This window comes from Loxodonta africana, chromosome 2, assembly GCF_030014295.1.
Source record: "Loxodonta africana isolate mLoxAfr1 chromosome 2, mLoxAfr1.hap2, whole genome shotgun sequence".
Classification (NCBI taxonomy): Eukaryota; Metazoa; Chordata; class Mammalia; order Proboscidea; family Elephantidae; genus Loxodonta; species Loxodonta africana.
In genome coordinates this window covers 207,837,328-207,863,643 of record NC_087343.1, presented here as the reverse complement: position 1 = coordinate 207,863,643, position 26,316 = coordinate 207,837,328, and the positions used below count along the sequence as shown (strand labels likewise).

The 26,316-nt window shown below is 37.3% G+C and overlaps 1 protein-coding gene across 1 annotated transcript; it reads left to right on the top strand.

Moving 5' to 3' along the window:
• The first annotated feature begins 5,647 nt into the window (after nucleotides 1–5,647).
• Nucleotides 5,648–6,922, top strand: LOC100667356 (olfactory receptor 2L8-like). Its single transcript, XM_064279796.1, has one exon. The coding sequence runs from the start codon at nucleotides 5,731–5,733 to the stop codon at nucleotides 6,667–6,669; it is 939 nt and encodes a 312-aa protein (XP_064135866.1). The 5' UTR covers nucleotides 5,648–5,730; the 3' UTR covers nucleotides 6,670–6,922.
• Nucleotides 6,923–26,316: the final 19,394 nt, after the last annotated feature.

Below are 26,316 nucleotides of genomic sequence, written 5' to 3'. Positions count from 1 at the left end.
GGACCTCAAATGTAAGAAAAATTTGTCTGTAATTGAGCAAATAAATTTATAAAACAAATTATATTTAAGAGGAGGCTTGAAGGAGAAATTGGATTTATTAAGGAAGGGAAGATGCATTGTGCCTGGAGCCTGTGACAGAATGTTTTGGAGATAGGTCAAGAGTGCAGCCGGAAGAATTCCTTTAATATGGAGCTACTAACATGAATTATATTCTCCATAAATAGAAGGGTTTTCATGGAAGTAAGTGATGAGATCACATAGGTGTTGATTCCATTGTATTAATCCTTCTGGCAGTCTGGATTCATGTCTGAACTGAAATCATTCTGGACTTTCAGTGATAAGTTTAGGAATTGAGTGATAGAATTATGTAAGAGTTCTTCAAGTTCAGAATTAGAAGATTCGAAGCAGAGTTGGAGAGAGGGTAGTAGCTGGATTTTTTACAACACTGTTCACCAAAAATCCTACAGCATGAAATACAGACAATGGAAAGTTGTTTGGGGTCTAATTCATAAATGTGTTATTTGCATTAGATGGGAGATGAGAGTCACTGGAAATGAGAGTGCTAATTCATCCTGGAGGAAGCTTTTGATGGGCCCAAGTGAAAGAAGACTGATAAAGCTAACTCTTAAGAGCCCAAATTTTCCACAGCAATTGTGAAGGCAGCATTTCCTGTGTCCTTCATTTACTTCTTTCTTTCTTTGCTCATGAGTGAAGAGTGGTTAGTGCTGTGTCTTACTTGCTGTTCTGCCTTATACGACTCACTCTTTTTAATTAAGCACCTGGAGATTACTTGTCAGATTTCATATGAAAATACAAAATGGAAGCTATAGTAAAGGTAAAATATGAATGTCTAAAATTACTTATCTACTGGAAAAGAAAATATTTTCTAAATTTCTAAGACATCATCTGGAAATAATTCAGGGATCATAGGATTAGTAGATGTGCTACGGTTATCCAGGTTTTGTTTTTAAATTAAAAAAACTATGCCTAATTGCAGTGCTTTATGATTTTAACTTTGCATTTTATTTATTTATATTTTACCTCCTCTATAAATTATTGGAAACCCTGGTGGCATAGTGGTTAAGTGCTATGGCTGCTAACCAAGGGGTCTAAACTTCCCATGAAGCAATAATCCCACCTTCATTAACAACCTGACAGAGCTATTGTGAGAAACAGAGTAGTGAATATAAACAATTTGAAAACTATAACACTATACAAACATAGTGGATAAAAAATATTTGAATGAAAATGACAACAATTATGTTGATGGCAATGACAATGGTGATAATGAAGAGGATAAAGGTCTCAGTTACTGTTCAATGATGTCTTATACCCACACTAAGTATTCACTATGTATTATATACAGCTTGGAATAATCTATATTTTGTTCTGTTTTGTTTTAATATCTGCTCCATATATAAACTGTGTTAAAGAGGTAAATTCACTACCCCATATTTACATAACTAGTAAGTAGCAGAGCAAGAATTAGATCCAGTTTTGACTTAAACTCTCCGTATTTGTGCAGTGAAGCAGATAAACGCACCCCTGTTCCGAACCCAAATTTGAAGGCTGTATGGTAGAAACCAGTTCCTATCTATCTATCAGAGTATCTGTTAACCTACTTCTCGATTCATCTATGACTAATGCTGATGATTGGCCATTGTGGAATTTCTTGAAGGTATATGATTTAGAAGCACACAAACACTGTATATTTATGATCTCTTTATACCTTAACAAATTTATAATTATTAAACTCTATTCACTTCTAATTAATTAGATATAATTTGCTTAAATATTAAATAAGATTATTACTTCCTAAGACACCTAACTAACTAATATAAACCATTATATACTCTCTGTCTCTTTAGTTGAATTAGTTGTGGAAACCTTTGGTGCAATGAGGAATCACATGTAGAATTATGTACAAGGACACTGTGCATTGTCTAGATGTCAGAAGATACTCTTCTAGGTCATCTGGTACTGATTCTGTAAAAACCAATTTACAACAGAGTAAGTTCTAGACACCTGATAGCAATTCAAAATACTTTCTGCATAGACATGCAGAATTAGGTATGATTTGTCCCTTGTATGGAACTGAAAAAAAAATTTTTTTTTTTTTTATGGAACTGAGGTTGGCTCTATCGAGCCAGTGCATAAAAAATCGTTCTGTTTTGCTGGTGCCTAGCCTTGCAGGTGAGTAAAGAAGGCCACTATCTGGAGATTGTTAATAAAAGTTTACACCTCTATCTCTATCTTCCATGTACAGATGTGGTCCATGTTTCAGGCTTGTTTCTCCTTTTCTATGAAACCATCATCAGGATGTTTTCTGCTTGTTCTTTCCTCCTGTATGTAATGTCATTATTGATGATGCTGATTATAAAGTCAAAAGGTTTTAGGGGAATTATAAAAATCAAGACAGGTGAAAATGTTTTATAAATTGGCTACATTTGTATCACTTGTTGATACTTTAGTGGATAAAAGACATAGGAAAGGGACACATAATTTATTTGGGTTTATTTTTATGAGAAAAAGGACATTCTCTTCTTTTATACTTTTAGAGCTTGAAACAATGGCTGATGCTGTCAGGCATACAGTTCCTTTAAATGATATCAGAAAGCAAGATATTAGCACATAAGAACAGGGAACATGGGTAATCAAAAAGATATTGCATTGGAAGTCATGAAATATGGGGCCAAATAATAGATCTGATGTGCCGTTCATTATTTCCGTACTGTACTTCTTTTTCTTCATCTTTAAACTGGGATAATATTAACTACCTCAAGGAGACTTTATCATAGACAGCCCTATATAAAAATATAAATGATACAAGTCATTGCAATGGTAATTTCATTGATAATTTCAAATATTGCATTTTCTATCTTGTCAATAATTGAAATACTAAAATAATTATATACTATGATATCAATCTAATATTTAGGTCTCAGTGAATCTAAATATTTTTTAAAAATATGCTTTCTCAATTTTTCTTGCAGAAGTTACCAGAGGTCATACAATAATCAAGTAATATATTCTCCACCCAGGATCAGGACTCTGCTGTTAGATTCTTACAATTTATTTAGAGATTTAAATATGTAATAATTGAAGTGTGTTTAAATTTTTATCAGTGATGTAATTTTTAAATCATGTATGTTTTATTCAAGGACTGAATGTACATGATGTTAATAGCCAAGAAAGGTAAGCAGTGGCCCCAGAACTCACTCATCCTCACCCCTCAAGGCAATGACTTCAAATTATTTTGCTCTCTGTCCTCCATTTTTACACTCCTACTTTCAAACAACGTGTTTGTCTTCTAAAACTTGATTCCTAAATCCCAAATACTGTCTCGTGCCTTAGGCCACTGTGTTTGAGGTGCTGCCCTCCCCACTTCCCCCCTCCAAACCCTTTGCCTTTCCTCCATTCTCCCAACAAAGTTACATCCCATTTCGTGACTTGTGAGAAGGGTTTGAGAGTATTGTTTAAGCTTCTAGGATTTATTGTTTATACATAAAAATTTAACGTTATTAGAAAACCTGACAGTATTTGGTCATCCTGTATATATTTCTTATTATTATTACTATTATTTCTGTCAAGACAGGTTTAGAATCTTCTCTTTGTAGCTGATATTGAGGCTTTTCAAGAAAATATTTTCCTGAAGACATTTAGAATTTTGAAGAAAATACTTTCCACTAATATAGTTCTCATTTATTTTTCTATGTGGTTTGCATGCATTTTAATATGATGGCTCATGAATTTAAGTTCTGAATGTTTTCCTTTGATTATATTAACTCCATAATTATTTTTCTATACGCACTTCTAAGAATGCCCATAAACACATGTAGGCACCTCCTACATTACATATTTAATTCACTTAACCCAGTCCCAGTGCTGTTGAGTCGATTCTGACTCAACAGCGACCCTATAGCACAGAGTAGAACTGCCCCACAGAGTTTCCAAGGATCGCCTGGCGGATTCGAACTGCTGACCCTTTGGTTAGCAGCCGTAGCACTTAACCACTTTAATTCACTTATCATTTCTAAATGTCAGTCCTTTTATATTGTTGTCTTCTTTTTTTCTGCAAGATTTTCTCTATAAATACTTTCAAAATGTTAACCTAAAATCATTTATATAGATTATTATCTTTTTAATTCCCAGGAGCTCTTTCTTGTTACCTGATATTTCCTTTTATATAGCACAATATTCTGTAATGCTGATTTAATAACTTCTCAGTCTTCTCTGAAGATTTGCAATGTTTTTCAGAATTTTTTTTCCTCTCCCTGTATTTTCTCTCAGTCATTTGTAGCTTGCTGTATATAAGTGTATATGTATGTATGTGTATACACATGTATGTGCAGGGACAGATTAACCAGTAAGCAAGGTGTGCAAGGGTTTACAATAAGCAAGGTATGCACTGGCTCGATTGTGTTTAACCTATAATGCACAATTTCACCTGTTTTTCACCACAGGTGAAATTGTGCACTAGAGATTAGTAAGCACGGGTAAGCCCACACATACCTTGATTATTGTAACCCGTCCTTATGTGTATGAATCTCCTTTCATTTTGGAGACTTTCTCAAAGGTGTGGTGAATTTATCTTTAACATAATACTTCAGTCCTGAACACTACAACCCTTTTTGGACATAGGTGATACGTTTGTGGTCTTCATTCTGGAGAATTCTCCCACATACCTCCATCTAGAAAATTCTCAAGATGTTATTCTTCCTTACATTTAAGTGAGAGACCGTTTCTTCATCCAAATTCCTTCTTCCAAAGGACCTGAATTATTTTATCTGTCATTGTCTCATCTTCAGTTCTCATTCTTAATCACTGTATATACTTTTTCTTTTTAAATTTATAACATTTTTATTATTTAATCATCATGTAATTGAGTTTTAAATACAAGAAAACAATTTAGAAAAGAGGAATGAATAAGAGAAGGTGCAATGTGCTATGTCAGCTAAGCATCAGGTAAGCAGAATGACAGAATGCACTTCCTCTTTGGGGAGAGCTTGAGCTGAGTCATGGCAGCTACAATGGTCATGGCATACAGATGCTCCAGTAATGGGTCTGCTTTAACTAGAAATTTGGAAATTGAGTGAGGAGGTAGACAGGAATGCACAACAGGGAAAATTGAAAAAAAAAATTAATATAACTTTGTGTAAGTGGTACTTGGCAGTGATAATTCATCACAGACACCTGAACGGAAGATCCAAATAATGATAACACACTTCAAGGAATTTTGATTTGTCGTTATTGTGGACAGAGCACTCAAGAAAGAAATACCTCAGCATGAGCTGATACATTGCTGCTGAAAATCTTAGGACCTAAATGTAGGAAAAAAAACATATCCCTTGAGGGTAATAAAAATGTATTTATAATATGAGTCTATAATAGATTTTCAGTGCTTACAACTTGAGTATAAAATCTGACCTTGTTGATCCCTAATTATGGGACAATAAAAATCATTATAGATATATTTTTTTTCTTTGACTTCATAAATTTCTTATGACATGTTTTGGCCATAAATGTTTGCTTCCTCAAATTTTATCAAGGTGCCAGAAACTCTAGGGTTCTTTTTCAAAGTAGCTAAGTTTAGTCCTTTTTTTAAGAGAAGTAAATTTCATAAATCAGTCATAGTCTGAATAAACTAAGGAATTAAAAAAAAAAAAAAGCTTAACTTACCTAACTTATTTACTCTTCTGTCTGTTTTTAGCAAAAACACATGAATGGCTGATGGAAAATTATAACCAAACATCAACTGATTTCACCTTATTAGGGTTGTTTCCGCCATCGAGGATTGGCCTGTTCCTCTTCATTCTCACCATTCTCATTTTCTTAATGGCTTTGATTGGCAACTTGTCCATGACTCTCCTCATTCTCCTGGACACCCGTCTCCACACACCCATGTATTTCCTACTTAGTCAGCTCTCCTTCATGGACCTGAATTACATCTCTACCATAGTCCCCAAGATGGCTTCCAACTACCTGTTTGGAATCAAGTCTATCTCCTTCATTGGATGTGGAGTCCAGAGTTTCTTCTTTTTGACTTTGGCAGGTGCAGAACCACTTCTCTCGGCATCCATGGCCTATGACCGTTATGTGGCCATTTGTTTTCCTCTTCATTATGCTATCCATATGAGCAAAAGGGTGTGTGTGCTAATGATTACAGGATCTTGGGTAGTGGGTTCTATTAACTCCTGTGCCCATACTGCATATTTGCTCCGTATCCCCTATTGCCGATCTAGGGCCATCAATCATTTCTTCTGTGATGTCCCTGCAATGGTGACTCTGGCTTGCATGGACACTTGGGTCTATGAGTACACAGTGTTTGTGAGCACCATCTCTTTCCTATTTTTTCCTTTCATTGGCATTACTTATTCCTATGGCCGGGTTCTCTTTGCTGTCTATCACATGCCCTCATCAGAAGGGAAGAAGAAGGCCTATTCAACATGCAGTACGCACCTCACCGTGGTGACTTTGTACTGTGCACCTTTTGCTTACACCTATCTCCACCCAAGGTCACTCCAATCTCCCACAGAAGACAAGGTTCTGGCTGTTTTCTACACCATCATCACCCCTATGCTCAACCCAGTCATCTATAGCCTGAGGAACAAGGAGGTGATGGGAGCCCTGAGGAGAAATATCCAGAGAATCTTCTTTGTGAAAGTGTAGACAAGAATTTCTGCATCAGTGCCCAAGCTACAGGTGTAAATCTGTTCAGGGGTTCACAGTTACTATGAAATTATTATTCGAGACCTAAAGACAAGGAATACACTTAGTGGATTAAAAAACTGACATTTGACCAAAAAAACAAATGTGTATATATATATATATCCCCAAGCCACAATTTTTACATTCTTTGTGGTGATGATTTTCCTATCAGAGTAAAAGAAATATGTTTTCCAATAATTTCTAAAGAGTAAGATTTTTTTTTTAATATAGAAAACTGGAATGGAAACAGCCTGCTTTGAAGTTACTATTCAGCATGCAGTTCTAATATATATAATTTATTTTCCAGTATAAATAAATTAGGACTAGAAAACAATGAATATTTTAGAATGAGGATATAATGGAAAGCAAATGAATCTTAGGTTTATTTCTATTAATTTTTACTTTTAGTGGTTATTCCTATATTTCTAATATTCAGAACTGGCAGGTATAGGGAATAGGCAGAGAGATTTTCGTGTATTTAGAAGACCTTTTTTATACACTAGGGACACTATGAATCAGAATCGACTCAATGGCAATGGGTTTGGGTTGTGGTTTATACTGCTATGGAAGATAGATGTCAAGGTTGTCTTCAGTAAGGTTTATCTGGGTAAATCCTAAGGAAGTGATTTATTAACAGGACTACTCAAGGTCAATAATTAGGGCTGTGAAGTTGCCAACTGGGCTTTAGAAGGATAAGAGCCTACTATATGAGAAGATTAATATGATTTATAAACAATCAGAGCCACTCCTACAATAAGCTCTCAGCACATACTCAATGCCTTGTCTTTGCCAAAAATTTAAAAAGTTGAAGTATTTTCAAAACCTTTAAAAAAATTTATATACAACCAATATTACTCTTCAGTTGAAACATATTATTAATTCAGATACTAGAGACCATGGATAGTCTATATAGAAATGAAAAATTGCAACCTGGACCTTGTTGGAGAATGAAGAACACCAAAGACACAAGGTACGTATGAGCCCAAGAGACAGAAAGGGCCACATAAATCAGAGTCTACAGCAGCCTAAGACGAGAAGTACTAGACGGTGCCTGGCTACAGCCGAAGACTGCCCTGACAGGAAACACAACAGAGAATCCCTGATGGAGCAGGAGAGCAGTGGGATGCAGACCTCAAATTCTCGTTAAAAGACCAGACTTAATGGTCTGACTGAGACTAGAAGGACCCAGGAGGTCATGGCCCCCAGACTTTCTGTTAGTCCAAGACAGGAACCATTCCCAAAGCCAACTCTTCAGACAGGGTTTGGACTGGACTATAAGAAAGAAAATGGCTACTGGTGAGGAGTGAGCTGCTTGGATCTAGTAGACGCATGAGACTATGTGGGCAGCTCTTGTCTGGAGGGAAGATGAGAAGGTAGAGGGGGACAGAAGCTGGCTGAATGGACATGGAAATAGAAGGTGGAGAGAAGGAGTGTGCTGTCTCACTTAGGGAAGAGCCACTAGGAGAATATAGCAAGCTGTATATAAATTTTTGCATGAGAGACTGACTTGATTTGTAAACTTTCACTTAAAGCACAATAAAAATAATAATAAAAAAGAGTGTGGTATTAGAATAAAGATAAATAAGAAAAATAAACAAATAAATGCATTATTTCATATTTTAAGAATATTATTCCCAACAAAGTGAGTAATGATACCTTTTTATAGCCTGTTTCAATAATAAAACATTGTTTTATAATTAAATAGGCCTTTCCAACAGAATGAATACAATTTGAAAATACATAATATACAAACTGTGTGATATTTGAAGGATTTTTCTTATACATTTTACTGAAGTTATCACATTCTATTTGAATTTATTAAATTTGTTGGCCAATATAATCAAAACTGGTGAACAAACTGTTATGTGTAGACACATCATTATTATGCAATTACTGAAAAGCAATCTATAAAATAGATGACTCCATAAAACATTAGTGAAATAGTAATATTTAAAGGATCTAGCCAAATATATGTGATTTTTTCACTACTGAATTGACCCTTAATACACCTGTAAAGAATTCAGAAAAATTATAAAAACTCCTTCCCTGGGTCCATTCTGTGTCATTAGTGACTTGTTCTATGGTGCCCAAGTCTCACTGGACATTCCCAAGTGAATACAAAAAACAAAAACAAGAATCAACAACCAGGTCAAGAAGTCCTGCATGAGGGTTTTTGGTGAGTCTCCACTGGGTTATCTAAAATATTAAATGCAGGGATGAGAGATGAATAAGTACTTTTGTTTTTAAATAATTTTTATTGTGCTTTAAGTGAAAGTTTACAAATAGAGTCAGCCTCTCACATATAAACTTATATGCACCTTACTACATACTCCCATTTACTCTCCCCCTAATGAGTCAGCCCACTCCGTCCTTCCAGTCTCTCCTTGCGTGACCCTTTGGCCAGTTTCTAACCCTCTCTACCCTCCCATCTCCCCTCCAGACAGGAGATGCCAACACAGTCTCAAGTGTCCACCTGATAACAAGTAGCTCACTCCTCATCAGCATCTCTCTCCAACCCATTGTCCAGTCCAATCCATGTCTGATAAGTTGTCTTCTGGAGTGGTTCCTGTCCTGGGCCAACAGAAGCTTTAGGGACCATGACCGCAGGGGTTCCTCTAGTCTCAGTCAGACCATTAAGTCTGGTCTTTTTATAAGACTTTGGGGTCTGCATCCCACTGTTCTCCTGCTCCCTCAGGGGTTCTCTGTTGTGCTCCCTGTCAGGGCAGTCATCAGTTGTGGCCGGGCACCATCTAGTTCTTCTGGTCTCTGGATGATGTAAGTCTCTAGTTCATGTGGCCCTTTCTGCCTCTTGGGCTCATAATTACCTTGTGACCTTGGTGTTCTTCATTCTCCTTTGATCTGGGTGGGTTGAGACCAATTGATGCATCTTAGATGGCCACTTGTTAGCATTTAAGACCCCAGATGCCACACTTCAAAGTGGGAGGCAGAATGTTTTCTTATTAGAATTTATTTTGCCACTTGACTTAGATGTCTCCTGAAGCCATAGTCCCCAAACCCCTGTCCTTGCTCCACTGACGTTCGAAGCATTCAGTTTATTCAGTAAACTTCTTTGCTTTTGGTCCAGTCCAGTTGAGCTGACCTTCCCTGTATTGAGTGTTGTCCTTCCCTTCACCTATAATAGTTCTTATCTACTATCTAAACAGTAAATAACCCTCTCCCACCCTCCCTCCCTCCCCTCTCTGGTAACCACAAAAGAATGTGTCCTTCTCTGTTTAAACTATTTCTCAAGATCTTATACTAGTGGTCTTATACAATATTTGTCCTTTTGCATCTGATTAATTTCACTCAGCATAATGCCTTCCAGATTCCTCCATGTTATGAAATGTTTCACAGATTCATCACTGTTCTTTATTGATGTGTAATATTCCCATAATTTATTTATCCGTTCATCCATTGATGGACATCTTGGTTGCTTCCAGCTTTTTGCCATTGTAAACAATGCTGCAATAAACATGGGTGTGCATATATCTGTTCGTGTAAAGGTTCTTATTTCTCTAGGATATTTTCCAAACAGTGGGATTTCTGGGTTGTATGGTAGTTCTATTTCTAACTTTTTAAGAAAACACCAGATAGATTTCCAAAGTGATTGTACCATTTTACATTCCCACCAGGAGTGTCTAAGAGTTCCAATCTCTCCGCAGCCTCTCCAACATTTATTATTTTGTGTTTTTTGAATTAATGCCAGCCTTGTTGGAGTGAAATGGAATCTCTTTGTAGTTTAATTTTCATTTCTCTAATGGCTAATGATTGAGAGCATTTTCTCATGTATCTGTTATCCGCCTGATATCTTCTTTAGTGAAGTGCATGTTTATGTCCTTTGCCCTATTTTTAATTGGGTTGTTTGTCCTTTTGTGGTTGAGTTTTAACAGAATCATATAGATTTTAGAGATCTGGCTGGTCGGAAATGTCATAGCTGAAAATTCTTTCCCAATCCATAGGTGGTCTTTTTACTCTTTTGGTGAAGTCTTTAGATGAGCATAGGTGTTTGATTTTAGGAGCTCCCAGTTATCTGGTTTCTCTTCGTCGTTTTTGGCAATATTTTCTATTCTGTTTATGCCTTGTATTAGGGCTCCTAATGTTGTCCCTATTTTTTCTTCCATGATTTTTATCATTTTAGTCTTTATGTTTAGGTCTTTGATCCACTTGGAGTTAGTTTTTGTGCATGGTGTGAGGTATGGGTCCTGTTTCATTTTTTTGCAAATGGATATCCAGTTATGCCAGCACCATTTGTTAAAAAGACTATCTTTTCCCCAATTAACTTTGTCAAATATCAGCTGCTTATATGTGGATGGATTTATATCTGGGTTCTCAATTCTGTTGCATTGGTCTATGTGCCTGTTGTTGTACCAGTACCAGGCTGTTTTGACTACTTTGGCTGTATAATAGGTTCTGAAATCAGGTAGAGTGAGGCCTCCCACTTTCTTCTTCTTTTTCAGTAATGCTTTATTTATCCTGGGCTTCTTTCCCTCCCATATGAAGTTGGTGATTTGTTTCTCCATCACATTAAAAAATGTCATTGGAATTTGAATCAGAAGTGCATTGTATATATAGATGGCTTTCGGTAGAATAGACATTTTTACTATGTTAAGTCTTCCTTTCCGTGAGCAAGGTATATTTTTCCTCTTACGTAGGTCCATTTTAGTTTCTTGCACTAGTAAATAAGTCTTCCTTTCCGTGAGCAAGGTATGTTTTTCCACTTATGTAGGTCCCTTTTTGTTTCTTCTACTAGTACTTTGTAGTTTTCTTTATATAGGTCTTTTACATCTTTGGTAAGATTTATTCCTAAGTATTTTATCTTCTTAGGGGCTACTGTGAATGGTATTAGTTTGATGATTTCCTCTTCGATGTTCTTTTTGTTGATGTAAAGGAATCCAAGTGATTTTTGTATGTTTATCTTGTAACCTGAAACACTGCCAGACTCTTCTATTAGTTTCAGTAGTTTTCTGGAGAATTCCCTAGGGTTTTCTATGTATAAGATCATGTCATCTGCAAATAGAGATAATTTTACTTCTTCCTTGCCAATCCGGATGCCCTGTATTTCTTTGTCTAGCCTAATTGCTCTGGCTAGGACCTCTAGCAGAATGTTGAATAAGAATGATGATAAAGGGCATCCTTGAATGGTTCCCATTCTCAAGGAAAATGCTTTCAGGCTCTTTCCATTCAGAATGATGTTGGCTGTTGGCTTTGTATAGATACCCTTCATTATGTTGAGGAATTTTCCTTTAATTCCTATTTCGCTGAGAGTTTTTATCATGAATGGGTGTTGGATTTTGTCAAATGCCTCTTCTGCATCAATTGATAAGATCATGTGGTTTTTGTCTTTTGTTTTATTTATATGGTGGATTACATTAATGGTTTTTCTAATATTAAACCAGCCTTGCATACCTGGTATAAATCCCACTTGGTCATGGTGGATTATTTTTTTGATATGTTGTTGAATTCTATTGGCTAGAATTTTGTTGAGAATTTTTGCATCTATGTTCATGAGGGATATAGGTCTGTAATTTTCTTTTTTTGTGAAGTCTTTACCTGGTTTTGGTATCAGGGATATGGTGGCTTCATTGAATGAGTTAGGTAGTATTCCATCATTTTCTGTGCTTTGAAATAGCTTTAGTAGTAGTGGTGTTAATTCTCTCTGAAAGTTTGGTAGAACTCTGCAGTGAAGCTGTCCGGGCCAGGGCTTTTTTCTGTTGGGAGTTTTTTGATTACCTTTTCAATCTCTTTTTTTGTTATGGGTCTATTTAGTTGTTCCACTTCTGATTGTGTTAGTTTATGTAGGTAGTGTTCTTCTAGGAATTCATCCATTTCTTCTAGGTTTGCGAATTTGTTAGAGTACAATTTTTCATAATAATCTGAAATGATTCTTTTAATTTCAGTTGGGTCTGTTGTGATATGGTCCATCTCATTTCTTTTTCGGGTTATTTGTTTCCTTTCCTGTATTTCTTTAGTCAGTCTAGCCAATGGTTTATCAATTTTGTTAATTTTTTCAAAGAACCAGCTTTTGGCTTTGTTAATTCGTTCAGTTGTTTTTCTGTTCTCTAATTCATTTAGTTCAGCTCTAATTTTTTTATTTGTTTTCTTCTCGTGCCTGATGGATTCTTTTGTTGCTCATTTTCTATTTGTTCAAGTTGTAGGGACAACTCTCTGATTTTGGCTCTTTCTTCTTTATGTATGTGTGCATGAATCGATATAAATTGACCTCTGAGTACTGCTTTTGCTGTGTCCCAGAGGTTTTTATAGGAAGTGGTTTCATTCTCGTTACAGTCTATGAATTTCTTTATTCCCGCCTTAATGTCTTCTATAACCCAGTCTTTTTTAAGCAGCGTATTGTTCAGTTTGCAAATATTTGATTTCTTTTCCCTGATTTTTTCTGTTATTGATTTCTACTTTTATGGTCGTATGGTCTGAGAAGATGCTTTGTAATATTTTGATGTTTTGGATTCTGCAAAGGTTGGTTTTGACCTAATATGTGATCTATTCTAGAGAATGTTCCACGTACAGTAGAAAAAAAAGTATACTTTGGAGCTGTTGGGTGCAGTGTTCTGTATAAATCTATGAGGTCAAGTTGGTTGATTATAGCAATTAGATCTTCCGTGTCTCTATTGAGCTTCTTACTGGAAGTCCTATCCTTCCCCGAAAGTGGTGGGTCCAAGTCTCCTACTATAATTGTGGAGGTGTCTATCTCACTTTTCAATTCTGTTAAAGCTTCTTTTATGTATCTTGCAGCCCTGTCATTGGGTACATAAATATTTAATATGATTATGTCTTTCTGGTCAATTGTCCCTTTAATCATTATGTTGTGACCTTCTTTATCCTTCCTGGTGGATTTAACTTTAGTCTATTTTGTCAGAAATTAATATTGCCACTTCTGCCCTTTTTGCTTGTTGTTTCCTTGATATATTTTTTTTCCATCCTTTGAGTTTTAGTTTGTGTCTCTAAGTCTAAGGTGTGTCTCTTGTAGACAGCATACAGATGGACCATGTTTGTTTATCCGGTCTGAGACTCTCTGTCTCTTTATTAGTGCATTTAGTCTATTCACATTCTGCATAATTATAGATAAGTATGAGTTTAGTGCTGTCATTTTGATGCCTTTGTTTGTGTTGTTGACAATTTCATTTTTCCACTTACCTTTTTGTGCTGAGACGTTTTTCTTTGTAATTTGTGTGTTCTTCATTTTCTTAGTAGTCAAATTTATGTTTGCTGAGTCGTTATGTTTTTCCTGGTTTTTCTTTTGAGTTATGGAATTGTTAGACCTCTTTGTGGTTACCTTAATATTTTACCCTTTTCTTCTAAGTAAAAACCTAGCTTGTATCGTCCTATATCACCTTGTTTTCCTCTCCATATGGAAGATCTATGCCTCTTGCATTTGTCCCTCTTTTTGATTATTGTAATCTTTTATATAATGATGTCAATGGTTCCCTGTTTTGAGCATTTTTTTCCTTTCTAAAATTAATCTTAATTTGTTTTTGTGATTTCCCTCTTTGAGTTGATATCAGGATGTTCTCTTCTGTGGCCTTGTTTTGTGTTAGTATCTGATATTATTGATTTTCTGATCAATTTTTTTTTTCCTTCAGTAATTCTTATAGCTTTGGTTTGTTTTTTGCAAATTCTCTAAGCTTGTGTTTATCTGTAAATGTTTTAATTTCACCTTCATATTTGAGAGAGTTTTGCTAGATATATGATCCCTGGCTGGCAGTTTTTCTCCTTCAGTGCTCTATATTAGTCATCCCATTGCCTCTTGACTGCATGGTTTCTGCTGAGTAATCTGAACTTATTCTTATTGATTCTCCTTTGTAGGTGACTTTTATCCCTGGCTGCTTTTAAAATTTTCTCTTTATCTTTGGTTTTGGCAAGTTTGATGATAATATTTCTTGTTGATTTTCTTTTTGGATCAATCTTATATGGGGTTCAGTGAGCATCTTGGATAGATATCCTTTCACCTTTCATGATGCCACGGAAGTTTTCTGCCAACAGATCTTCAACTATTCTCTTTGTATTTTCTGTTATCCATCCCTGTTCTGGAACGCCAATCACACGCAAATTATTCTTCTTGATAGAGTCCCACATGATTCTTAGGGTTTCTTCATTGTTTTTGATTCTTTTATCTGATTTTTCTTCAACTATATTGGTGTCAATTGCCTTATCCTCCAACTCCTCCACTCTGCATTCCAATTCCTCAATTCTGGTCACCTGACTTCGTATTGAGTTGTGTAATTCTGTAATTTTACTGTTAATCTCTTGGATTTCTGAATGCTGTCTCTCTATGGATTCTTGCAGCTTATTAATTTTTCCACTACGTTCTTGAATAATCTTTTTGATTTCTTCAACTGCTTTATCAGTGTGTTCCTTTGCTTTTTCTGTAGATTGCCTTATTTCATTTCTGAGGTCATCCCTGATGTCTTGAAGCATTCTGTATTTTAGTTTTTTTATATTCTGCATCTGGCAATTACAGGATTATATCTTCATGTGGGAAGGATTCTGATTCTTTAATTTGGGGATTTGTAGAAGCAATCACGGTCTGCTTCTTTATGTGGTTTGATATCGACTGCTGTCTCTGACCCATCTATAAGATATTGTAGTGATTTATTTCATATTTGCTCACTGAGTCTTATCTTGTTTTGTTTTGTTTCAGTATACCCAGATGGGCTACTAGTTTGCGCTGCCTTGATTGTTGTAGCTTTTCAATCACTTATGTCCTATTGCCAGCTGGTTTGGGTTGTTACCAGGTATATAAGCCTGAGAGTCCATTCACTATTCTTAAATAGAATCGGCATAGGTGTTCTGATTTTACATCACTAAGTGTGTGGTGTAGACTGTCACCTATTAACTTACAGGAGTAGTGGTGATAGTTGTGTGCACCAGATTCTAGTAGTTGCAGGGGGTAGGATGCTGACAGCCTTCCCCCACTTGCCAGTGAGGTAGGTGTGTCTCTATTCCTAAAGCACTTTGGTGGGTGGGCTCTGCAGCTGTACCTTAGGCACCCAATGCTTGTACCTCTAAAGGTTGGTAGGTGTCAGTATCCTCAGACCCCTTTGGCAGGTGGCTAGGTGGTTTGGGTGGAGCTTCAGCCCTCAGTTCCCTGTTGTGGATCAGTGAGGGCTCTGTTTAATAGGTAGAGATATCAAACCTGGGAAACTTTCCAGTAATCTGCTAAAACAATTACAGTCAGATCTCTATCAGAATTGCCTTTGCATAATAATAGCCACCTTGTTTCATGTTGGGATGAAAGCCAAAGACTGTGGATCTCATATGCTTGGCTAGAACTGGTTCTGTATTTTTATTTTAGTTTAGAGAAGTCGGGAAAGGCTTTTTCATCCCTGGGTTGTCAGTAGCTGCTTCTCTCAGGCAGGAGAATGGGTTAGGAAAAAAAAAAAAAAACTGGCAGAGCACTTCACTTCGTGGTCCAGGAAATTCCAGTGTTAATGAAGCCACCTGGGGCAGGCAGGGGAGGGATCAGATAGGAGAGAGTAGCACCCAGCAATATAGTTACTTATCTTGCTTGGTGATGACTGTTTTATCTGAGATTCCCAGAGGGGCATGTAGCCTGTGTGTGCTGGCTGGGTTGAGATTGCCCCCAGGGTCAGGCCTGCGTCCCATGCTTGTGCCATTTCAGAAGCCGTGGTGAGCTCCTCTGCTCCTATTCTAAAACCCAGCACCGAGGTTCCCTGGCTGGGATGCTGCACTCCAGGCTCCAAAACCAGTCGCTTCTTCCTGGTGATTTCTCCTCCTGTCAGCCACGTTTTTGTGCTGCCCGCGTGAGCTGGCTGGGTTTCCTGCGAGGTTACTTCAGGGGGCTAGGACTGAGACCCATGCTTGCACCATCTCAGGAAGCCATGCTCAGCTCCTCTGCCTTTAGCCCAAAGCCCGACACCAAGGTTTTCTGACTGGGACGCTGGCTCCAGTCTCTGAAAACAGTTGCTGCTTCCCCATGTTTTCTTGTTCTCTCATTAGCCGTGCCATTGTGCAGCCTGCTTGTGCTGGCTGAGTGTCTACCGAGGTTACCCCAGAGGGTTAGGGATTAGGGCTATGTCCTGTGCTTGCCCTGTTTCAGTAAGCCACAATCAGCCCTGCCACTTGGCACCAGGGAACCATGAGGGCTCAAGGCTGTGACGGGGATGCCAGTTCTAGAAGTGGTCGCTGCTTCAGGGTGTGGCTTTCACTCCCCTGTCACTCAGGTCAACTCTTTAGTTCTGTGTTTGATGGTCAGGGTTCATAGATTGTCATGTATGTGATCGATTCACTTGTTTTTCCGAGTCTTTGTTACAAGAGGGATCCACGGTAGTTCTACCTAGTCAGCCATCTTGGTCCCGCCTCAGTACTTTTGTTTTAAATGTATTCAAAGAATCTTACTCAGAAAAAAGACTTTGGTTATATAATGATTTGTAAGTTACTTTCAGCTGACCAAGCTGAAGTCTGTGAAAGCGAGAAGATAAAAAAAAAAGATGATGCTAATTTTAATTTTATTTCTATTCATCACATAGAAAAGGGACTCTTCTGCAAGTGATTAAAAGAGTATTGGTTAGAATTATGTACTGTTATTTATAAAGTTTTGGAGCCTTGGTGGTACAGTGTTTAAGAGCTTGGCTGCTAACCAGGATGTTAGCAATTAGAATCCACCACCTACTCCTTGAAAATCCTCTGGGGCAGCTCTACTCTGTCCTGTAAGCATGCTGTGAGTCAGAATTAACTCCATGGAAATGGGTTTGGTTTTCAGGGGTTTGATTTACAAAATATTAGAATAAACAATTGAAAAAGTCATTCTCTCATTAACCATGGAACCTCAAAAAGAAAATTTTATTTGAATTGGTTCATTCAGATACAGGCTCAGAGAACTAAATTGACTAACTCATGTTTACCTTTCTACTAAATGGTAGAGTTACTATTAGATTTAGATGTGACCCACAATTTCTGTAATATACTGCAATGAAGCTGTATAAACCCACCCCACTTCCAAACAAAACTTAAAGGCGATACTGTAGTAATCAGTTTCTATCTATCAAAATATTTGTTTACCTACTTCTTGGATCATCTATGATTACTGCTGATGATTGGCCATTGTGGGAGTTCATGATGATATATGATTTAGAACACATACACAAATAATCACTGTGTATTGTCTTTATACGGTTTATACTCTGTGTACTCTTTAATCTCTAACAGTTATATGGTTCTCAAGCTCTTTAATTTGTGTTACAGTGGAGGCTTGTGTGTTGCTGTGTTGCTTGCAGCTATGCCACTGGTATTCAAATACTAGCAGGGTCACCCATGGCAAAAAGGTTTCAGCTGAGCTTCCAGACCAAGACAGACTAGGAAGAAGGACCTGGCAGTCTACTTCTGAAAAGAATTAGCCAGTGAAAAACTTTGAAATAGCAGCAGAATATTGTCTGATATAGTGTCCAAAGATAAACCCCTCAGGTTGGAAGGTACGCAAAAGATGACTAGGGAAGAGCTGACTCCTCAAAGTAGAATTGATCTTAATAACGTGGATGAAGTCAAGCTTTCAGAACCTTTATTTGCTGATGTGGTATAACTCAAAATAAGAAGAATCAGTTTCAAAGTCCATTAATAATCTGAACGTGGAATTAGGAAGTATGAATCTAGGAAAATTAAAAACCATCAAAAATGAAATTGAACAAATAAATATCTATATCCTAGGCATTACTGAGCTGAAATGGACTGGAATTGGTCATTCTGAATTGGCCAACTTTGTGGTCTGCTATGCTGGGAATGACAGCTTGAAGAGGAATGGTATTTCATTCATCATCAGAAGGAACATTTCAAGATCTATCCTGAAGTACAATGCTGTCAGTGATAGGATAATATCCATATGCCTACAAGGAAGACCAGTTAATACAACCTATTCATATTTACCCACCAATCACTGAGGCCAAAGATGAAGAAATTAAAGACTTTTACCAGCTTCTGCAGTCTCAAATTGATCAAACATGCAATAGGGATGCATTAATAATTACTGGAGATTCGAATGCGAAAGTTGGAAACGAAGAAGAAGGATCGGTGATGGAAAATAGGGCCTAGGTGATAGAAAGGATGCTGGAGATCAGATAGAATTTTGCAATACCAAAGATTTCTTTGTTGCAAATACCTTTTTTCAGCAACATAAACAGTGACTACATGTGTGGACCTTGTTGGATGGAATAGACAGGAATCAAACTGACTACATCTATGAAAAGAGATGATGGAAAAGCTCGATATCATCAGTCAAAACAAGGCCAGGGGCTGACTGTGGCACAGTCATCTGCTCATATGCAAGTTCAAGTTGAAGCTGAAGAAAATTAGAACAAGTCAATGGGAGCCAAAGTACAGCCTTGAGTATATCCCGCCTGAATTTAGAGACTCTCTGAAGAACAGGTTTGACATGTTAAACACTAATGACCAAAGATCAAGCGAGTAGCGGAACGACATCAAGAACATCACACATGAAGAAAACAAGAGGTCATTAAAAGGAAAGGAAAGAAATAAAATATCAAAATGGATGTCAGAAGAGGCTCTGAAGCTTGCTTTTGAATTTTGAGTAGCTAAAGTAAAAAATAAAGTGAACAGAAGAAATGATGAAGCGCAGCTCAAAAGACAAAGCAAAGTATTATAATGACTTGTGCAAAGATCTGGAAATAGAAAGCCAAAAGGGAAGAACACACTCAGCATTTCTCGAGCTGAAAGAACTGGAAAAAAAAAAAAAATTCAAACCTCGGGTTGCAATATTGAAGGATTCTATGGGGAAAATATTAAAAGACACAAGAAGCATCAGAAGAAGGTGGAAGAGATTCACTGAGTCACTACCTCAAAAAGAACTGGTTGGCATTCAACCATTTCAGGAGGTAACATATGATCAGGAACTGATGATACTGAAGGAAGAGGTCCAAGCTGCACTGAAGACATTACTGAAAAACAAGGATCCAGGAATTGAAAGAATACTAAGTGAGATGTTTCAACAAACAAATACAGTGCTGGTAGTGCACACTCATCTGTGCCAAGAAATTTGGAATATAGCTAACCTGGCCAACCAGCTGGAAGAGATTCATGTTTATGCCTATTCCAAAGAAAGATGATTGAACCGAATAAGGAAATAATCAAATAATATCATTAATACCACAGGTAAGTACAACTTTGCTGAAGATCATTCAAAAGTGGCTGCAGTAGTACACCAATAGGAAACTGCCAGAAATTCAAGTCAGATTCAAAAGAGGATGTGGAACAAGAGATATCGTTGCTGATGTCAGATGGGTCCTGGCTGAAAGTAGAAAATACCAGAGAGATGTTTACCTGTGTTTTATGGACTATGCAAAGGCATTTGACTATAAATCATAACAAATTATGGATAACATTGAGAATAATGGTAATTCCAGAACACTTAATTGTGCTCATGAGGAACCTGTAAATGGATCAAGAGAAAGTCATTCAAAAAGGACAAGGGGATACTGCATGGTTTAAAGTCAGGAGAGGGGTGCATCAGGGTTGTATCCTTTCTCCATACTTAGTCTGCATGCAGTGCAAATAATCCCTGAAGCTGGACTATATGAAGAATGAGGCATCAGGATTGGAGGAAGACTTTAACAACCTGACATATGCAGATGACACAAGCTAGCTTGCTGAAAGTTAAGAAGACTTGAAGCACTTACTGATGAAGATCAAAGATTAAAGCCTTAGGTGTGAACTGCACTTCAACATAAAGAAAACAAAAATTCTCACTGCTGGACCAATAAGCAATGTCATGATAAACCAAGAAAAGATTGAAATTGTCAAGGAGTTTGTTTTACCTGGATCCACAATCAACACCCATGGAAATAGCAGTCAAGAAATCAAAAGACACATTGCATTGGGCAAATCTGCTGCAAAATATCTTTTTAAAGTGTTGAAAAGCAAAGATGTCACCTTGAAGAATAAGGTGTGCCAGACCCAAGCCATGATGTTTTCAATTGCCTTATGTGCATGCGAAAGTCGAACAACGATTAAGAAAGACTGAAGAAGAATTGATGTCTTTGAATTGCGGTGTTGGCAAAGAATATTGAATATACCATGGACTGCTAAAAGAACGAACGAATCTGTCTTGGAAGAAGTACAGCCAGAATGCTCCTTAGAAGAAAGATGGTGTCGCTTCTGGACAGCATGGCGCCATAGACAGAAGCACCATGCCGTCCTCCATAGCAAACACCTGAAAAACTAAGTAAAACAGAGACAAACGTCATTTCTGGAACCTGAAGTCTCAAATGAAGAGATAAAGAACTCAGCCAAACACCGAATGGAGTAAGAGGCTAACAGAGGACAGAGAGCGAAGAGAGATACGTCCGGAGGTCCCTTATCGGGTGACATGTCACAGATTCACCATCTTGAACTGCTGTGGGGGATAGATGGACAGGGAGCATAGGAAAGCAGCTTCACAGAGCTCTCAGCAAGAGACAGGGCACCTAGTAGCCACTGATTCATGCTTTCCCAGCCCCCATCTTCTCTCTGCCGTTCTACCTCTGAGCTTCCTGGCTGACTGCAGGGGCTTTGCCAGCTGAGAAGTGCAGCATCTATTCCACTTGGATTCACCCTACCACATTGCAGACAGGGAGTATGAGAAAGCAGCTTCACAAAGTTCCCAGGAGGAGACAGAGAACCCAGTAATGAGTGATATATGCTTTCCTAACACCCCTTCTTCTCCTCCCACCCTGCTTCAGCCTCATCGGCTTGCCGCCAGCCACAATCTCTTGGCTGGAGACAACTGCTTCCGCCAGGGCTGCTTGGATTCACACCGCCCACATTGACTGGATCCCAGAGCTGATGTTGCTTCTTTCCATTTCTTTTGGTCTCTTCCGTGCCTCCCACCACCTCCCCCTCCATTCTTTTGAACGCCTGGTTCTGTGTGTCATCTTTGCTTGTTACTGAAAGGCTGTGAAGGCCTGCTCCACTGGGGAACCACTCCCCGATCCTGCAACACAATGCTGGTGGGATTCCCCATGATTTTTTTTTTTTTTGCTTGTTTTGTTCTGTTTTCTTTTGTTTCTTTTCTTTTCTTTTTCTTTTTTTTTGCAGCTTGGAAGCCCCTTCTAGTCAGGCTGCACTTCATGGCTTAGGAGCCACTCCACCAATCTGTGTACCCACGTAGGTGTAATGCCTGGGGGCATCTCTCTCTTTTTTTTTGCTCCTTTTCCCTTTCTGTCTTTCTTCATTTCTCAGTTCTCATATGCCTATACTTACCTTCTATTCCTATCTCCCGAATACCTGGTACTGTGTGACATCTATACCTCCTCTAGGCAGGCTATACTGCGCAGCCTCGGAGCCACTTCCCCGGTCTTCATGGTTGCACCAGTGGGATCCCTGGGGACTTTTCTTTCTTTTCCAAATTTTTAACTACTTATTATTTTTCTTTTTATTTCCTTTTTGCTTTTCTCAGTTTCTCCTCTCTTCACTCCAACAGCAAGCTTTTTTCCCCCTTTGTTTTTGGATCCTGTTCTATATCTCTTTTCCCATACCCATATTAGCTTCACACATCTCAACCTCCCCCCTCTTTCCTTCCTACCTGCACCATGTGCTGAACATCACAACCCTAAGCAGCACAGGCATGGCCTATCCGAACCTGCCCAGCACTGATTCCTGGCCCACTCTGTTGTTCCTAGCATGTGCCACAAAAAAAAAAAAAATCCCAGCCCCTCCTCTTCAGCTGAAACTGCCCTGCTGCACCATAGGTAAGTGACTGGCCCTACCCATTTGACAAAAAGGTGAAAAGTATCATGACTACAGATGAGCAAACAACAAAGAATGCAAAGCCATCCTGTTCAGCCATAACCAAATAAAAAAGCAGGAAGAAACAAACAAATCTACTATCAAGAAACAAATAAAACAACTACTGAATGTCCCAAAGACAGCAGACAATATCAGAACATAATAATAATAATTATAATAATAAAACAGGACAGGATGGTTCCAGTAGATGTCCAAACTAGAACACCAGATGATATTCCTGTAGAAGAAAAGAGAAGGCACTAGAACTACCTCACAGGGAATTCAAATCTCTAATATTCAGAGCTATCCAAGAATTGAAGCAAAAAGCAGACAAAAATGAGGAAAAAATAAACAAATTTATGGAAAAGGCAGACAAATTCATAGAAAATAGAGACAAAAAATGGAAGAACTCAGGAAAATAATACAGGAACAAAATGCCAAAATAAATTCACGACTAGAAACCATACAAAAACAACAATTAGAAATCCAAAAGATGAACAAGATTTCGGAAATGGACAGTGTCATAGAAGGGCTGAGTAGAAGGTTTGAAATGATGGAAGACACGATCAGTGAAATTGAAGGCAAACACTTGGATACAACTCTGTTTGAACAAAACTCAGAAAATAAGCATGAAGAAAAATGAAGAAACCCTGAGAATTACGTGAGATCGAATCAAAAGCAAAAATTTGTGAGTAATCAGAGCTCCAGAACAGGGAGAGAAAATGGAAAACACAGAGATGATCATTGAAGAACTGCTGACAGAAAAATTCCCTAATATCATGAAAGATGAAATGCTGACCATCCAAGAAGGTCAACGAACCCCAAATGGGATAGATCCCAAAAGAAAAACACCAAGGCATATCATCAGCACATTCACTAAAAGCAAAGACAAAGACAAAATCCTGAGAGCAGCTCAGGAAAAACAAAAAGTTACATACAGAGGAGAAACAATAAGCTCTGATTATTCAGCAGATATCATATAGGCAAGAAGGCAATGATATGACATATATAAAACCTGGGAAGAAAAAAAATTGCCAACCAAAAATAATATATCCCATAAAGCTTCCATTCAAATATGATGGTGAAATTAGGATATTTCCAGATAAACAGAAGTTAAGGGAATATGTAAAAACCAAACCAAACTTACAAGAATTATTAAAGGGAGCCCTTTGGTCTGAGAACAAACAACATCAGACCACGGCCTGAATCTAGGATGCAAGATTCTACCAGCCAGATACCAACCTAGGAAATTAATTCTCAAGGACTATCCAAAACCAATAGAATAGCAACAGGGAACCAGAAAGGTTAACCTTTAAAGGACAATAACATCAGAACAATAAAAGAGGTAATAAATGCTGTAGGTATAGAACTTTGTAATGGAGAGGAAAGCAAGGCAATACCAAGTAATAATAGACTGGTTTAAACCTAGGAAGGTAAGGGTAAATTTCAAGGTAACCACAAAGAGAGTTAAAAAACCTACTCATCTCAATAAAAGTTAATTAAAAAAAAAAAAAACCTACTCATCAAGAAAAAGAAGAAAAATGAAATTCTCGATAAAAACAAAATCTATGAAAACAGAAGAAAGAAAAAGGAAATCCGCAAACAAAAGGAACTCAGCACAGGAAAGAGGAACAAAGAACATGTTAGCAGCACAAAAAGGCACTATAAAATGCAGCAGTTAACTCACACCTACCAGTTTTTTTTACCAGTAATTACACTGAAAGCAAATGGCCTAAATGCACCCATAAAGAGACAAAATGACGGAATGGCTTAAAAAAGATGGATCCATCAATATGCTGTCTACAAGAGACACACATCAGAATCAAAGATGTAAATTTATTAAAAATCAAAGGATGGAAAAATATATCAAGCAAATAGCTTCTAAAACAGAGCAGGAGTAGTGGTACTAATCTCAGATAAAATAGACTTTAAAACAAAATCCATCATAAAAGACAAAGAAGAGCACTATACAATGATTAAAGGCATGATCCATAATGAAGACTTAACCATAACAAACATCTACGTACACAACGACAGTGCTCCAAAATACATAAAACAAACTTAAAAGCACTGAAATGAGAAACTGACAGTTCCACAATAATAGTAGCAGACTTCAACACACCACTCTCAGTCAAGGACAGATCATTTAGAAAGAAACTCAACAAAGATAAAGAAGAGCGAGAGTACAATCAGCCAACTTTACCTCATAGACATATATAGAACACTCCACCCAACAGCTGCAAAGTACACATTCATTTCCAGCACACATGAAACATTCCCCAGAATAGGCCACAAAGCAACCGTCAAGAAATCCAAAACATTGAGATAATACAAAGTGTCTTCACTGATCACAATGCCATCCAAGTAGAAATTAACAACAGGAAGAGCAAACCAAAAATCAATTACATGGAAACTGAATAACACCCTACCTGGAAACCACTGGGTAATAAAGGAAATCAGGAAAGGAATCAAAAAATTAATAGATACAAATGAGAATGAAAATACATCATGCGAAAACTTTTGGGACACAGCAAAGGCAGTATTTAGAGGTCAATTTATAGCAATAGATGCATACATCAAAAAAGAAAAAAGGGACAAAATCAAAACTTTAGCTATACAACTTGAAAAAATGGAGAAAAACAAAAGGAGGCCATAGCCTCCAGAAGAAAGAAAATGATAAAGATCAAAGCAGAAATAAATGAAATAGAGAATAGAAAAACAACAGAATCAACAAACCAAAAGTTTGTTCTTTGAAAGGATCAACAAAATTGACAAACCACTGGCCAAGCTGACAAAAGAAAAACAGGAGAGGACACAAACAATTAAAAAGAGAAATGAAATGGGGGACATTACAACAGACCCAACTGAAGTAAAAACGATCATAACAGAGTATTATGAAAAACTGTATTCTAAAAAATTTGAAAGCCTACAGGAAAATGGACAAATTTCTAGAGACATGCTATCTACCCAAACTAACACAGAATGATGTCAAAAATTTGAACAGATTCATAACAATAGAAGAAATTGAAAAGGTAGTTAAAAAACTCCCAACAAAAAAAAGGCCTGGCGCAGATGGCTTCACTGGAGAATTCTATCAAACATTCACAGAAGACTTTACACAAGTACTACTCAAAATATTTCAGAACATAGAAAAGGAAGCGATACATCCAAATTCATTCTATGAAGCTAGCATAACCCTTATACCAAAACCAAAGACACCACAAAAAAAGAAAATTACATATCAACATCTCTCATGAATATACATGAGAAAATTCTTAACAAAACTCTAGCCAATAGAATTCAGTATGATATAAAAAAAAAAAAAAACACACACACACACCATGAACAAGTAGGATTCATACCAGGAATGGAAGGATGGTTCAACATTAGAAAATCAATCAATGTGATCCACCACATAAATAAAAGGAAAGAAAAGAATTACAGGATCATCTCAATTGATGCAGAAAAGGCATTTCACAAAGCCCAACACACATTCCTGATAAAAACCCTCAATAAAATAGGTATAGAAGGAAAATTTCTCAACATAATAAAGGGCATCTATGCAAAACTAACAGCCAACATCATTCTAAATGGAGAGAGGCTGAAAACATTACCTTTGAGAACAGGAACAAGACAAGGATACCCTTTATCACCACTCTTATTTAACATTGTGTTGGAAGCCCCAGCTAGAGCAATAAGGCAAGAAAAAGAAATAAAGGGCATCCAAATTGATAATGAAGAAGTTAAACTATCCCTATTTGCAGGTGATATGATACTATACATAGAAAACCCAAAAGACTCCAAAAGAAAACTACTGGAACTACCAAAAAGATTCAGCAAAGTGGCAGGATAGACAAAAATCAG